General features: G+C 47.7%; 1 protein-coding gene across 1 annotated transcript in view; it reads right to left on the reverse strand.

Annotated features, from left to right (window-relative positions):
* egln2 (egl-9 family hypoxia-inducible factor 2) overlaps positions 1–17,307 on the reverse strand; it is a 28,236-nt gene extending 10,929 nt beyond the window's left edge. The window contains exons 1-2 of the mRNA XM_048264833.1: positions 17,015–17,307; positions 14,582–16,058 (exon numbers count right to left, since the gene is read on the reverse strand). Of these exons, the coding sequence (XP_048120790.1) occupies positions 14,582–15,835 (1,254 nt within the window). The 5' untranslated portion in view covers positions 15,836–16,058; positions 17,015–17,307. The remainder of the gene's footprint in view (positions 1–14,581; positions 16,059–17,014) is intronic.
* Between the last annotated feature and the right edge of the window lie 369 nt (positions 17,308–17,676).

Below are 17,676 nucleotides of genomic sequence, written 5' to 3' on the forward strand. Positions count from 1 at the left end.
CGCAGCCTTTCAGAGTACGGCAAGTCTCTTCTGAGACTATTCTGAACCCAAGCTGATTACACACACACACACACACAGACATCTTATCAAACAAGGTGAAGGTCACTGATTGAAATGGACATAATTTGCTGCCACTGGTCCCGATGGCTTGACCTTACGCACACAATCCCCCAGCGCAGAACAGCGCAATACACCCAGCAGCACCCCCCTCCACTCGGCTCCACTGCCATCTCACTCACTCCACAACCGACAGCGAAAACACCCAGAGGTGACCTCCTACCCAGGATACACTGCCCCAACACACACACACACACACACACACACACACACACACACACAAACACACACACACACACACACACACACACACACACACACACACACACAAACACACACAAACACACACACACACACACACACACACACTGTCGCTAGAAGAGTTTGTTCCCTTAGATGGCAACTTCACATAATGTACTCATACTGAAACACACAATGTAACTCTCACACCCACACCGACCGACACTGTTGCGTATAAACACACACACACACACACACACAGACAGAAACAAAGATCCTATGTGTGTGAGTGCCAGGTAGTGACTATTACAGGCCTACAGCACTAGAGTGTGTGCAGCGGAGTCTCATTTCCTCCATATTATTACTCTTACCCCTTTAGACAGGACAGAGACTGCACTATGTCCCTGGGGGATTTCCACAATGCTTATAGACCTGATTCTAGTATACACAAAGTCACACCTGACACACACACACATGGATCACACACAGACCACACACACACACACACACACACACAGATCACACACATAAATAAAAGTATGTACAAAGACACACCAAACAGGACTGCACTATGCTTATAGATGTGTAGTCTTCTAGATTCTGATCTGACTCTGATTTCTCTCTTTACGTTCACTAGATCATGATGACGTACAGTATACTGCATGGTCCACTGAAAGCAGCAGTGTCCAGTCAAGGCTGGAAAAACCCACATTCCTTAGAGAAACGCCTTCTTGTGACCTTTCCTTTCATTTAGCACTAGTAAGGGGAAAGAAACAGTCACTCTTGGGTGGGTTTTAATACTGGCAACTGACTCTACAAAAAATGCCCTCACATTTAGGGACACGGGGGCTAAGCTAGCTCTGTTATGAGAGAGAGAAAGAGAGGCAGAGAGAGAGAATGAGAAAAGAGAGAATGAGAGAGAATGAGAGAAAGAAAGAGAATGAGAGAAGGAAAAGATGCAGAGAGAGAATGAACAAAGAGAGGTAGAGAGAGAATGAGAGAGAAAGAGAGATGAAGAGAGAGAATGAGAGACAGAGAGAGAAAGAGATAAAAAAGAGACGTATAGAGAGAGAATGAGAGAAGAGAGGCAGAGAGAGAATGAGAGAGAAAGAGAGATGGAGAGAGACAGAATGAGAAGAAAGACAGAGAGAGGGAGAGAGAATCGAGACACACACACACACACACACACACACACACACACACACACACACACAACACACAACACACATACACAAACACACACACTGCATCATACACTAGATTTTACTTTATTTTACCTATTTATTTTATTCCTATGTAAATCTACTGACATGTATGTGTTCAGATTTATTGTATAACTGCTTTGGCAATATAAGTGAGCTTGTCATGCCAATAAAGCATTCTTGAACTGAATTGAGAATGAGATAGAAAGAGAAAGAGAGCATGAGAGAAGAGAGGCAGAGAGAGAATGAGAGAGAAAGAGAGATGGAGAGAGACAGAATGAGAAGAAAGACAGAGAGAGGGAGAGAGAATGAGATAGAAAGAGAAAGAGAGCATGAGAGAAAAAGAAAAGTTGACGACTCCATTTCACCCCTTTAGCTTCACAGTCTGAACTACAAGGGCACATGTAGGACAAAAGACCTCCGCAGAGGCCAAGAGAGGCCGCACCTGGCAACGTTAGCAGAACTGAAACCAAACTTCTCGAGCGAGGACACCCCGAGAACGAGAACTGCTCCAAAATTTAACAGCCTCGTACCACCCCAGTCCGCTGTGACAGCTCTTCACTATGCTTCACGTTCTGTGCTCTTTGCCCATCCACTCTCGTTGCACTTCATTTACAGTTAGTTTCTAAAATTTTATATTTTAATTTTAAAATTTTTGAATTTTAATAATTACTGCACCAAGCGCTAACTTGGAAAAATCTCCTAATTTACTTGATTGAGGCTTGATTGTTGAAGCCAAGTTAATTATTAACTTGTTATTAATTAACGTAATGCACAGCCTTCTACTAAGTCACTGACTGTTGAAATGAACAGCTATCAGTCTGACTACTAAGATGAGCGGCTAGCCAAGAGGAGAGTTCGCCAAGGGACAGACTCGAACATGGCGCTCTCGTCCAACAGAGCCGGTCGCTAATTAGTGAGCCCCGTGGTAGGAATTCTAACGCGGGCGACCGTGGGTCTAGCACAAGGGCCGCGTTCCATCGGCGACTGGCCGGCCGTTGTTTCTGCTCGTTACGGCGATTAACCTCTGACCTCTGCTCAGCGCTAGCACCAGGCGGCCTCCCTCCCTTCCCTTCTGTTCTGTCTGAGCCTCTGAGAGGGGAGGGCCCTGGGAGGCCAGGGAGATGTGTGTGTGTGTGTGTGTGTACAAGAGGCCTTTCTGGGGGTGGGTTAGGCCACACACGTACGTACGCACACACACACACACACACACACACACACACACACACACACACACACACACACACACACACACACACACACACACACACACACACACACACACACGCAGCACCTGAAAGAACACCACTATGAGCATGTTTTGACTGACCCCCCCTCCCCCTCCTGCACTAGCTCAGCTCAGCTCTTGTGTTCCCTTCCGTGACACCAAAGAGGTGAGCCTGCTTTCGCTTGTGCTGGAGAGGTAATCGTCATTAATCTGCCGAGTCAGTCTAGGCCACAGGGCGCTGGCCTGGCCAGGAGTGACCGCAGGCAGCCCTGCTTGTGGGGGGACCTCCCTTACGGCAGGGTCCCCTCTCCGGTGTGTTTGGTCAATGGTGTAGTGATAGCGCTGCTAACGGCTTTGGCCTCGGTCCTCTCCGCAAGGCGTCTGAAGCGTAATCTGACCAGGGGTCACGCCAAGGTCGACTTTCATATCCCTCGCCCCCTCCCCCTTCTCCTCTCCTCTTCTTCTGGGAAAGACGTGCACATCAGATGATGAGAATGGCTGGATACAATCATGAAGAAACTATTTGGGTGTGTGTGTGTGTGTGTGCATGTGTGTGTGTAATATGTGCATTTGTTTCAGGTTGTGTGTGCAGCTTGTGTGACTTTGTGTGTGTGTGTGTGTGTGTGTGTGTGTGTGTGTGTGTGTGTGTGTGTGTGTGTGTGTGTATGTGTGTGTGTGTGTGCGTTCATGTGTGTGTGTGTAAGTGAATGTGTATGTGTGTTTGTGTGTGTGTGTGTGTGTGTGTATGTAAAATCATGTAAATGTAAAACAGGTTTCTAGGCCAAGTATACTTAGGTAAGGAATTTGGTCTCTGCATTTATCCCATCCGTGAATTAGTGAACACACAGAGCACACAGTGAGCACACAGTGAGGTGAAGTACACACTAATCCCGGCGCAGTGAGCTGCCTTGCTACAGCGGCGCTCGGGGAGCAGTGAGGGTTAGGTGCCTTGCTCAAGGGCACTTCAGCCGTGCCTACTGGTCTGTATCAAACCGGCAACCCTTCAGTTCCAAGCCCGAAGCCCTAACCAGTAGACCACGACTGCCCTAATATTACGTGTGTGTGTGTGTGTGTGTGTGTATGTGTGTCTGCACGTGGGCCTGTGTGGAAGACAGGAGTTCAGGAAGTCATCGTTTAATACCACTAAGACCCACCCTGTGTCCACCTAGGCTGTAGATATGCACACTGCACCCTGTGGTGGAGTGACCAGCAGTAAGCAGGACCAGACTCCAGTCCACTGCTCTGCTCTAAACAAGTCTATAGTGGACTGAAGGGCTATCTGCTCTGCTCTGGACAAGTCTATAGTGGACTGAAGGGCTATCTGCTCTGCTCTGAACAAGTCTATAGTGGACTGAAGGGCTATCTGCTCTGCTCTGGACAAGTCTATAGTGGACTGAAGGGCTATCTGCTCCGCTCTGGACAAGTCTATAGTGGACTGAAGGGCTATCTGCTGAGCTTTGTGTTGGCTCCTCTCTGCTTCCTCTGAACCGACTCCATCCAACCCCTGTGGCACCATAGTCAGCACAATTGGAGAGTACAGCTAGCCCCCAAAAACCACAGGGCAGTACACACACACACACACACACACACACACACACACACACACAATGGAGATACCCTGACACTCCATTCTAATTTCCAGTGTTTATATGGCAACGTTTCCCTAAATCAGTCTTGGTCAGTCTTGACACATTGCTGACACGCTGACTGTCCAAAATGTGGCGCTGAACGCTATCTCAAATCACAGCTGACCATGCACGTCCGTTCCAGAGCATCAGACGATGTCTGACCATCCTGTCCTGTCTTACGCCATGGTGAACACTCAGAACAAAAGAGAGAGAGGGAGAGAGAGAGATAGAGGGAGAAATAGAGAGAGAGAAAAAGAGAGAGAGATAGAGAGATACTGTAGATAGAGAGGGAGAGAGAGAGAGAGAGAGAGAGAGAGAGAGAGAGTTCACGTTCTCCGTGGACAGTGACAGACTGGGTCTCTGCCATGAAGCCAGCCGTGTGTTGGCGAAGCTCGTTGACATGAGTGACCCCTGGACCCTAAATGGGCGGTCATTAAAGCCAATTAGTTTCGGAATCGGGAAATCAGTGGCGCTGGCTAAGCCTGCCCTTGCCTGTGTGTGCATGTGTGTCGGTGTGTGTGTGTGTGAGAGTGTGTGTGTCTGAGTGTGTGTGTGTGTGTTTATCGGGGAAATCGTGGAGCTGGCTAAGCCTGCCCTTGCCTGAAGGGTAAACACGACCCCAGTGCCCAGTGTGGGTGCTCGTTCGACACGTCTCGCTCTCTCCTCCGGCCATCTTGGGAAGGATTACGGACGTGTCCACGACTACGCCAAACCAAACATTTCATGTTACATCATCTTTCTTTCCAACTTCTTTTTTTAGCTTTGCCCAGATAGATCCAACATAGAGGAGAAAATGACTAAGTTGTATGAATGTACCATATCTACGATGTACCTGGTTACATGAAATAAGTACAAACGAGATGTTTAGAAAAGTCTTTGATATATTAAATATCATATAACCAAATATAGTAAGTATAAGCATTGCTCTCTCTCTCTCTCTCTTCTCTCTCTCTTTCTCTCTCTTCTCTCTCCTTCCTTCCCTCTGCTGCATGCCAACCACATCATAAGTGACAAAGAAGGACGTGGCAAACTCTCTCTCTCTCTACCTTCTTTTTTCTCTCTCTCTCACTCTATCTATCTTCCTTCTTCTCTCTCTCTTCTTTCGTCTCTCTCTCACTCTATCTTTCTTCTTTTCTCTCTATCACTCCTTCTCTTTCTATTCAAGGCCGTCCACTTGTGCAGTTACCCCAGCTGACCCCACCACATGTGACCTGACCCAAACTCTGGACATGATTAAAGCTCCCATCGTAGTATTAATAGAGCTGATAGTGCTCATCACACACACACACACACACACACACACATACATTAACACACACATACAGTCATGCACATCACACACACACACACACAGCACGCGACACATTGACACACACACACACACACGCAGTCACGCACACACTTCCTGCTCAGATAATGGATGCAGTGGGAACACTGGGAGGAGATAAGACACAATAAAAAAAACACACACAGAGGTCACAATGGTGTGTGTGTGTGTGTGTGAGTGTGTGTGTGTGTGTGTGTGTGTGTGTGTGTGTTACCAATAATAACCGATATACTGCTGAGTGGGAGAGGTGAGTAGATTGAAAAACAACACACATGAATGGATGTGAGCATGAGAAGGGCAGTGTGTGTGTGTGTGTGTGTGTGATCAAAATGGGGCGGTGTGTGTGTGTGTGTGTATGTGTGTGTGCGTGTTGCGCGTGTGTGTGTGTGTGTGTGTGTGTGTGTGTGTGTGTGTGTGTGTGTGTGTGTGTGTGTGTGTGCGTGTGTGTGTGTGCGTTTGATCAGGATGGGGCGGTGTGTGTGCGCGTGTGTGTGTTTGATCAAGATGGGGCGGTGTGTGTGTCTGTGTGTGTGTGTGTGTGTGCGCGTGTGTGTGTGTGCGTTTGATCAGGATGGGGTGGTGTGTGTGTGCGTGTGTGTGTGTGTTTGATCAGGATGGGGCGGTGTGTGTGTGGTGTGTGTGTGTGTGTGTGTGTATGTGTGTGTGTGTGCATGCACATGTGATCATTCTCTGTATCATGGCCAACATCCGGCTATTTATGACCTGGACTGAAGGTTTCTTCATCTCTAATACTTCCTGCTGGCGTCACTATCCTGCATGCTACAGCCCATCTTCTTCTTGTGTGTGTGTGTGTGTGTGTGTGTGTGTGTGTGTGTGTGTGCACATTTGTGTAGATGTGTCTGACATGTGTGTGTGTGTGTGTGTATGTGTGTGTGTGTGTGTGTGCGTGTGTGTGTGTGTGTCGATGTGTCTGACGTGTGTGTGTGTGTCTGTGTCTGTGTGTGTGTGTGTGTGTGTGTCGCGTGTGTGTGTGTGTGCGTGTGTGTGTGTGTGTGTGTGTGTGTGTGTGTGTGTGCAGGTGTGTGTGTGTGTGTGTGTGTGTGTGTGTGTGTGTGTGTGTGTGCATGTCGATGTGTCTGACATGTGTGTGTGTGTGTGTGTGTGTGTGTGTGTGTGTGTGTGTGTGTGTGTGTGTGTGTGTGTGTCGATGTGTCTGACATGTGTCTGATTTTGCGACCACTTGAGGCATATTTTCTAATTTTCACTTTCACATCATCCACTTTAGCCAAAGTCCTTTTAGGCAAGTCCCTCCACACGGCGGCCATATTGCAACACACTTTGGGCACTTATCGGGCATCTATTTCGGGCAGAACTGTGCATGCGCAAGGCTTCACCACACCAACCTCGCTCCAGCGGCGAGATAACGACACATGATTGGCACGATGTATTCACATTTCGATTTTTTTTGCCACGAAAGGAGCGTGATATCTGTAGACAACTGTCATATTGGCGTTACAAATTAACCCCATGCATTTCTGTGGAGGATTTGAGAGTATAGTTCTATGTCAAGTCAGCCTAGAAAATCGCCACGTTTCATTTTCAATTAGTTTTATTACCCTTTCTAACTTGAGACAAGTGACAGGTTTTAAATAGGATAATTACGTGATGCTAGCAGGCGAGATGCTAATGGTCTAATCAGATTCAATGATCTATGCTAGGCTGGAGCTAAAAGTGGTATCGCCAGACTCAGAAAATGGCTGGATGAACTTGAGAAAGGTAAACATCAATTGTTTAACTCAAGGGGAGGTGGAATATGAGTGTAATTCTCCAAATAGTGGAATATAACTGTTTAATAGTGGAAGAACCCTTTAACTGTTCTACCTGCTAGATTTGGCTATTAACGCTTACGTGCACAAGTAGTTCAAGTATTTTCTTAGTAGAATACTGCTCTGTATCATCTCTCTGCTTGTTGACATCTTATTATGTATTGTATTATTTCATGACTGCTAAAAAAGGCGCTGTTTACCAGATGAGCTACAGCTATGATAAATAGCACGAAAAATGCAGAGGCACAGCGTGCACTTTCTGCGGTTTGGCCATGACACTGATAACATTGCGTTGGCAACTGTACATAAATCTAGCCCTCTGTGTCTCCATCTCTCTCTCCCTCTCTTTCGGTCTCTCATCCTCCCATCCTTTCTTTCATCCAGCTCTTACTAGACGAGGTGAGGGCTCAACCTCTCTACATCCCTCCCTCTTTCTCTCTTCCTGCCTTCTCTATCTCTCCCCTGCCCTATCTTTCTTTCTCTCCATCTTTACTTCCCCCCTTCTTCTACCTCTCTCTCCCTCTACCTGCATCTCTCCCTCCTCCTCTCCCTCCTCCTCTCCCTCCTCCTCTCCCTTATGCAGGCAGGGCATGTGAGGACACAGTGGTGCAGACGTTTTGATTACCAAGCCACCGCTGCTGCTTCACGCTGGCTCACCCACTCACCCTTTCTTTCCCTCTCGCGCTCTCTTTCTCCCTCTCTCTTTCCCTCTCCTGTTCTATCTGTCGCCCACACACGCACACACACACACACACGCACAAACACGACGGCAAAACACAGCGCTATAACGGTGGCCCGTGGTTCTGTTCAGTAGCGCCACAGACGACAGCTGTGGTCGTCACCCGTCGCACCTGGCAACAACACGAGCTCCGGGGGCAACGATGGCGGCAGTGTTCCGGGCACCGTCACCCTGGTCGGTTCCCCCTCGTTGCCGTGCCTGGCAACGCCTTCCTGGCATGGCTGGTTTCCAGGGCAACGGCGAGCGAAATATTTTGGCTCGCTAAACCATGAGGGACAGACAAGACGAAGGGAAGGAAGAAAGTGGGAGAGAGGGAAGGCAAGAGGAGAAGGGACGACTGGACCAAACAAACGAGAGAAAAGGAGAGAGAGTGGGCTCTGGTGCGGTCTGCAGCACACTGAACAGAAAGGGGGGGGACAACGCAGTGCTGTCTTTCGGTCTCTATCACACCTGCCATTACACTGCAGCAGTCTTGTTTTAGGGAAAAACGCAAGCAGTTGTACCCCCATATTTCTCTCTACTCCCACTCTTTCTCCCTCTCTCATCTTTCTTTATTCTCTTTCTCTCTCTCTCTCTCTCTAACTCTCTCTATTTCTCTCTCTCTTCTAATCCCCATCTCTCTGCATCCCTCCCTCCCACACTCTCTCTCCTCCTCTCTCATCCACACCTCTGCTGTAAAACGGCTCAGCTAGGCCACCGCAGCTCTATTAATCCACTAGGATTCAGCATCACACACACACACACACGCATCCACATGCAGACGACACACACACACACACACACACACACACACACACTGTCTAATTCCACAAACACACACACACGCATTTGTGGGCAACTCAACTGGCCTCGCTATTTAGAGGCTTTAGTGGGTCCTTTTGAATTATTGTAGTTAATACTGTTAATTGTGTGTGTGTGTGTGTGTGTGTGTGTGTGTGTGTGTGTATATGTATATGTGTGTGTGTTTGTTTGTGCATGTGTGTGTGCAAACAGCAAATTCTCTACCCGAAATCTCACTCACTTACAGGGGGAGGGGGAAAAGTGTGTTATTCACACACTTGAGTGAAAGTACTCAGTCACCACCCTCACAAAGTTACACACTCTGCCACGCAGTCACACACACACACAACACACACACACACACACACACACACACACGTCTACATGCCTGCTCTTTTCACGTGAAGTGAGTCTTACTTATCAGAGTAGTCTATCAAAACTGCGGCAGGCAAAGAGACTAAAATAAACACACAGCAGGGAAGTGTGTGTGTGTGTGTGTGTGTGTGTGTGTGTGTGTGTGTGTGTGTGTGTGTGTGTGTGTGTGTGAGAGAGAGAGAGAGAGAGAGAAACGGAAAACATGATCACATCCAACAGCTACACATACCTGAGTATATGCATGCATCTATGCCAAATGTATCTACGTATCTGTCTTAGTTAGCCTGCTTTATTAGCAGTGTGAGTAGATATTGTGGTCTGCTATGTGTTCAGCAAATTAGATTAGATAAGATTCAACTTTATTGTCATTGTGCAGAGTACAGACACAACGAAATGCCAACCATGTTTGGTAGATATAATGAGACGCCAAATATTGTGGGAGATAGGTCGATTGAGGCTTAACCGACCCCAACACGCAGCGGAGGGGTCTTGTTCCGCCCTGAAGGGACCTATCTCCGACAATGACCGGCGCTCTATACATTATCCCGCTTATTACACGGCTACTTACCAAAATGACACAATAAACTCCCCACGATATGACTCTTTAGCCTACATAGCCTAGGCTATAGCCTATTTGTTACCGTTTCATCATGGCTTTTGCTGATAAACAAATAGTTCGCAACAACACACGCTGAACTTGAATCAAACATTCTTTAGAACACAGCTGATACCACAACCGTCCGATTTCACTTTTGAATGAAGTTCCAATCCTTGCGTAGTGATATGAAAGAATTGACTTAGAAGCACAAAGCCCATTTTCCTTGACAGCGTCTGTTATACTTAGCAACGGTCTGTTATTCAGAATTAGTAGACCGACGAACGTTGGGAAGGCCCATTCAAGTGAATGGAGCATTCTGCAGCACTATGAAGAGCCGTGTAATAATTATTCTTATTAATCCAATTCTTGTTTTGGCAATATAGCTTTGTATATTTTTGCCTATGCAACATATTTTATTATGGTCTTAAATAAAAATAATAAGCACAATTAATACATGTAAATACATGTAAAAATCTGAAATCTGACACACACACACACACACACACACACACACACACACACACACACACACACAATGTACTTGATAAGAGTCAGGGGACACTCTGGCCTCTGCAGTGCTGAGACAGCGGGTGGCTTCAGTCCACCCACACACACATAAACACACACACACACACACACACACACATAAACACACACACACACACCTTGAGGGTGAGCCGAGGACAGCCAATGCCACACTGCTGATACCCTCGATCCTCTCCCACATCACTTGACGAGCATGATGTTGATTCTGGCCCAACTGGCACTCATGCACATGTACACACACACACACACACTCGTCCCACACACACAAATCATCTGACTTGGGGGTGTTGTTACAAAAAGTAAAATTAATTCAGCGACTGGTTGTCCCAACACCCCAGGGAAAATCACATCAGGGAAAAACTTCTCCATCAGGGAAAACCTCTCGGTTGAAATGGTTTTAAGAACCTTTACTAAAGAATCAGGAACAACATGAGCTCATGACTAAAGTTATGATTCATTTTGTTTTGCTTTTCACTGTGCTTCTGCCTGCCTTCTGCCATCACTCCATACCATTACCAGACAGCATCAACACTCAGCTCAGGACTCGTACATTATGTCCCAGCCAGTGGTTTTATGTGGACATAAAGATACCACAGACAGGATTACCCAGGAGATGTGCACCCAGACAGCTGTTAAAACCCTGAGTCCTGAACTTGGATCAGGCTTTAACGATTACCACACTTTATCCAAACAGGTTTAACACCTAGTCCTGAACACGGAGTATTGAACTTGTGTCAGTATTTGACTCATGCTGAACCTCCAGAAAAACAAACAAATCCTGAACCAGAGGAGCTTGCAACCCACACTGGACAAGGCCAGAGACAGGTTTTTGGAACAGGTGTGTCTGAATGCCTGAACTCTGACCTGCACTGTTTGACCTCTGACCTGCACTGGCTACATCACACAACCCACTCCACGTGACATCATCACCTGAACATCTGTCCTTTTGACAGGATTCCAGCGGCAGTCTGGATGAGGGTGTACAGAGAGCGAAAAACATGCTCCTGCACCTCTCATTGGCTCAGGAGATGCTTCATGAATGCGGGCTTAGAGTGATCTCTTGCGAAGATCTCAACATGCAGGGCGCCCTGCTGCTGGGGAGTAGATGAGCCGGTCCGGCCCACTGATTCAGACTGTGGCCAGACTCTGGACAGTGGTGGTGACTGGACAGTGGTGGTGGTGGGGTGGGATAGGGTAGGGTGGTGGGGGTGGGTGACTGGACAGCATAGTGATTGCTATGGTATGAGCTCTACAGAAGGCACTGGGAGATCACTGGGCCTGAGGGATGGTGACCTTGGTCGAATGAAGGTCAGCGGTGTCTCTCAGAGGTGGGGTGGGGTGGACCAACTCGTAAAGAACACAGTGCAGTGCTAGTGAAGGAAAACACTGAAGCACTGAGGCTGCAGCCACAAGATTCATTACACACACACACACACACACACACACACACACACACAGACACACACACACACACACACACACACACACACACACACACACACACACACACACACACACACACACACACACACACACGCACTATGGCTGCTTCATCCATCATCCAACATCATCCATTTTCTAAACTTAAAAGAAATAACCAGTAGGTTCAAAAGATAACTGAAAACAGATTTTAAAATACATGCCAAAAAGTTATTGTATACAACATGATGATGGATGAAGGTTGATAACTATATTAATAATGAATTTCATTAATTGCAGCCCTCCCCAAACACACACACACACACACACACACACACACACACACACACACAGAGGCACACACATAAACTATATCTCTCCCATTCTCTCTCTCACACACACACACACACACACACACATATAGATACACACACACAACCTCGCCAAACCAGCTGCAAGAATGCATTGTTTATGTACGGGTGCGAGATCAAGATTGGAAAGACTTGCCTGCCTTCAAAGGCAGCAGAGACACTGATCGCCAATGCAGATACTCACAGAGAGAGAGAAAGAGCGAGAGAGAACTTTCACTTCTGAGTCTGGCACCATGGAACCAGTACAAGAGTACAGAGTGTATGTGTGTCTGTGTGTGTGTGTGTGTGTGTGTGTGTGTGTGTGAGGGGGCATGCACAGACTAAGCTATGTCTGATGCCCACAGCACAAAGGTTACTCAGTGTACCCTGCTCAGTGTGGCATGATGTGCCCGTGGTCCATCAGATGGGTACAGAATGCATACCAAACCCCTAGACTACCACTCTTCTGTGGACATGATATGAACAGCACATTAGACTGGTGAGTGCTCAGTTTAGTGCTGCCCATTGTCACTTCTCATTACATAACGAACCCAACACAGATGCTGAGTCTCACACAGGGTGGCATGTTTGCTGTGCCCAAGAACCCTCTATGGGACTAAGAACCCTATGGGACTAAGAACCCTATGGGATTAAGAACCCTATGGGACTAAGAACCCTATGGACTAAGAACCGTATGGGACCAAGAACCCTATGGGACCAAGAACCCTCTATGGGACTATACAGTTTTATCCCCACTGTTCATCAGCGTTCCCAAAACTCACCCGCTCTCTAACCGTTTGTATTGGATAATCCATCACAGACTTGGGGCTATCTGAGGGTTCAATTTTCTAGTGTAATGATGGTCTGAAGTTATCAGAATGAAAAGCAGGTCACTTTTATCCAAATTGACATGGACTCTTAATGGCAGGTTTGGTAATCAAATCCCCGTTTACCGATTGTCTGTCAGTAACATGCTGTGCGACATCCATAGTCATGCTGCTGTCATAAGGCTTTTGATGAGTTGATGATGTTTGCACAATACAGAGTGTCATGATATTTGGCATGTGTGTGGTTTGGTGATGCTGTAAGACACACACGCACACAGACACACACACACACACACACACACACACACACACACACACAATAATAACACACACGTGATGAGACACACACGCTGTTGACACACACGTCATTGACACACACGCGACACACGCACACAGACAAACACACACGCACACAGACACACACGAGACACACACGTACACAGACACACACGCACACAGTGCCAAAGAGGAGCTGTGTAACTGCAGACACTTGTGTAACAGTGTGTAGGATCTCAGCAATATGACCCCACTGCTCTTTATAAAAACAAAATGGGGTTAATTGAGTTTGTCCCTGTAGTTTCACAAACACTATTCTAAGAACCCCTGAAAGTTCTAGCATGGATCTGAGCCACGTCTGACCCAACATCTGCTGCTTCTTGGGGAGGGAGTCCCTCGTAAGGATCACGAGTAAAGGCCCCCGGTCACTCTCACTCTATAACAGTCACTTTTCGACACTTCAGGCTCTGACCTGGCCCAGCACTGGCCATGAAGTCAGCTGGTATATTTGAGAGGCTTATCAAAGAAAAGAAGAGTAGTTGTCCGCACACTGCAATCTCCCAGAAGAACTACATTTATTGAGTTAAAAACATAACACAACGTTTCGACCCAGCAGGGTCTTCATCAGGCATGACCTGGCACTTGGCCTCAGTGAGGTGGGATGTGCATACAACCACTTTGAAGAAATATTAGAGAGGCTCCCATCACATTCACTGGTGAATCTCTCTCTCTCTCTCTCTCTCTCTCTCTCTCTCCCTCTTTCTCGCTCTCTCTCTCTGGAACACATTTTGCCCTGATCCGGATGTGAGTGCCCACCTTGCTCCACATACTGTATACATTTTGTCAACTATGTCATTACTATAACGATATGACAAAGTCTTATCATGGGAATAAATTCTACCAGTATATCAATAACAATACGCTATGGTCCATCTCTACTCTTCAGTCCGCCTTCCTAAAGTATTTACAACTACCGTGGCCCTGACCAGTACAAGATCTCACACACCACTGAGCTTCTGTGTGGAAACTGCTCCAAGAAAGGAATCACTGTTCTGCCTCTCTGTCTCCCCCTTTTACAGCTATCTGGCCCAGATCTGGCAAACCAAAGTCAGACCTAATGAGCTCACAGTGTGGCATTTATATTTACACCTACAAGGGTGAACTGTCATGTTTGTGTGCGGAGCTCGGAGCTCTCGTCTCACCTTGGTGCGTCCGTTGATGACGTAGTCTCCCAGCTGTCCGTTGGCAGCGCTGTGCATGACGGCCTCGTCAATGTGCGCCATGAGCATGCCGATGGCCTCACAGCCCGGCTCGCGGCCCTCCACCCAGGCGATCTGGTCGCCGCGGATACTGCGCGAAGGGATGCCCCGCTGGCTGACCAGCTGCCCGCCGCGGAAACGGCCACTGCGGTTGAGACTCTCCACCTCGGCCAGCACGCGGTCGCCCAGCCGCGCGCCCAGGAAGCGGTCCTTCACGCAGATGCCGTAGTGCTTCATGCACGGCACAATGTACTGGGCGATCTGCTCCGCCGACCAGGCCGAGCCAGAGCCCGCCAACAGTGCCGAGGGGATGGAGGGGGCCTCGGGTGGGGACGGCTGGCCCGGGAGGGCACTCGGGGTTGGGCTGAGTTCGTGGAGGAAACCCTGGTGATGGATGTGGTTGGGGTAGGGGTGGGGGTTGTAATTGTGGTGGTGGAGTCTGTTGACAGTGGGGGATGATGTCTGCGATGGGGTGCTGCATTGGTTGAACGTGCTGCTGGCAGCCAGGGGTGCTACGGTTCGCGTGCTCCTGGCAGTGGTGGCCGCCACATCTGCCTTGCATTCGCCCCCCTCCAGTTTTCTCCTCTTGCACTCGGCAGGGAAATAATTGTCCAGGTTGAGAGGGTTTCCTGGGCACCCCACTGGGCCTAATCCGACCCCTCCCACCAGCGGCCCCAGCCCCGTGTCCCGGTTCTCCCCGTCCCTGCGCCTTTGATGCTGTGCCTGGCGGGCCCGCATATCACCGTTTGCCCGTTTCAGCAAAGATTGTGGTGTCCGCTCCCCTCCGCTCTCCAGCGATCGGGTTCTGCACGGGGGTTGTGCAGGGCCAGCGGGGGTCTCCGTTAGCCCTTCTAGTTGCGTGAAGCCGCTGGGCGTGTGGGCCAGCAGGTCACTGCAGTTGCCTTCGTTGGTGGCCGACGGAGACACAACCTCGCCATTGTACGAGGGCAAACCAGTTTTCGTCTCCTTCTTTAACACTGAGATTCCAGGAACGTCAGTTTTAGACGCCAGTCCTGCCAGCAGTTCAGCGGCCGTGGAGCTCCTGGACTGCGAGGCACAGAAAGCGTTAAGTCCCATTCTCGTTGCCGCATGAGGCTCAGACGAGCTCGGTGTGACTCTTTCTTGTGCACGGCAAACACTGTTGGGTCCGCGAGAAGAGCTTGTGTTTAAAAGGTCCGTGTGTCCCAAGCCCTCCATGTCATGTCGTCTACTCCTGGATGCGCACGTAGCTCACGTCCTCTCCTCATGTTCCACCGGATCCTCTGCGCGACAGCGGGAGAGCTGCTCTACTGGCGGCGCTGTGTTCGCAGAGGGAGCGCGCTGTATTTGAAAGCTTCATGTCGAAAAATCTCCGTGTCTTTTCTGTTGCTGATTAAAACTCTCTTTGAGGTACACCATCTTCTATGGAAATAAATATTACCTACGAAGAAAATAAAATTCGCTCAACTAAGATGTTACAACAAATGTAAACAATCATGGAATCAGTTGGTTGATCAAAGACTGCGATCATTTCCAAATTCCAACAACTCTTCAATTGAATAGCCTACAGTTAAATGTAACAAATATTATTTGAATGTTTCACTATAACAATACAAAGGCATGTTAAACATATTAATTGAGCTATCTGAGCTGCTTTAAAATAATGCAGTCTAAGACAACTGGATCTGGACCACAGCCTAAGAAAAAAACGTCCTGTTTTTAAGTCCGAGAATCACTCGCTCGGCATACTTTAGAAGTCACAGGCAATGGACATTGACCCAGTCGATAACATGTATGGTACACGGGTCACATTCAGACGTCAGTTTAAATGAAATGACAGGGGAAAGGACAGTGCATTTGTAACTTAGATCATCAGCGAAGAATTAAACGGACTTGGCAAAATTACACTTTCCATTGTACCTAATTCTAGTCGGGAAAGTCATGGTAGCCCACCACAAAATAAAGCAGTAGCCTAGTGCATATTCAGATGAATCAATAAACTCAGTGTTCCTATTCAGTCGGTAGCCTACATCCCTGGTTATTACAGCCTATATCTTAGCCTACACATAATGACTAACTTTAAGACCAAAATAGCTCCTTAAAAGGTCACTTACGCACTATGCTATGTCCATGCTTGGTGATAAAACTCCCCCATAACATTTGTTACAGTTGCTGTAAATAATCGCATATCTTATATTTGTAGCCTACAGACACCAAACCTGCCACCATGGTAACACTATGTTATAACTTAAATATTCGTCCCACTTTCCGTTGCCTATAAATTTCCCCACTGATCATAGCATATCATATGGGTAACACAATGATTTAACATTTCACGCATAGAAAAATTAGTAATTGCGTAGAACTGGAAAGTCTAGCCTACTTGGTTGCTCTCACCTTATTTCAGGCGCTGTGGGTGATCGGTTCAAAGCCCGAGCATGTCTGATTTCCGGGATTTTCTCGTTCGTGGTCTGCCCGTCCTCGTTGCAATATAAAATAGGCTACTCCGATCAAAGTGCCAGCAGCTCCAATGCAAAGATTATTCCCGCGAGTGGGGATACTCCGGGGGCCCTGTGGTCTGACAGGTCCCACCCTGTGTGCTATAACTGCCTTAATAGTTTGCATCCAGTGTTACGATTCGCGTCTCTGCCTAGCATCTCTCTCCCGCCCTCCTCTCTCGGGGCTGGGGCGCTCTCCATGAACGGCTCTGTTAGTTACACGTGCGCACACACGCATCACGTGACACTGAAATGCTACAATGACAACAGAGGCGACTGTAGCGGTTGTAAATTAAGATTTCCTGTAGCATATTTTATATGTAGCATATTTTGGATACATCGTTGTTAATATTCAGAGCACTGCGATTGAAGAAGACTGAATCAGATATACAATTTTGTTTGGACCCAACACAATGTTAAAGTCAAGGCCTGACAGTTCAAGGCACGTTTTCAAAATGTCCTTTAAAACGATTTCGATGAACATCGGTGATGTCCAGCAAAATGTTTTAGACCGTGGGACAGACACTATATTTTAGCGCACTGTAAATCTGCCGGGTAGCC

Source organism: Alosa alosa, chromosome 15 (assembly GCF_017589495.1).
Source record: "Alosa alosa isolate M-15738 ecotype Scorff River chromosome 15, AALO_Geno_1.1, whole genome shotgun sequence".
Classification (NCBI taxonomy): Eukaryota; Metazoa; Chordata; class Actinopteri; order Clupeiformes; family Clupeidae; genus Alosa; species Alosa alosa.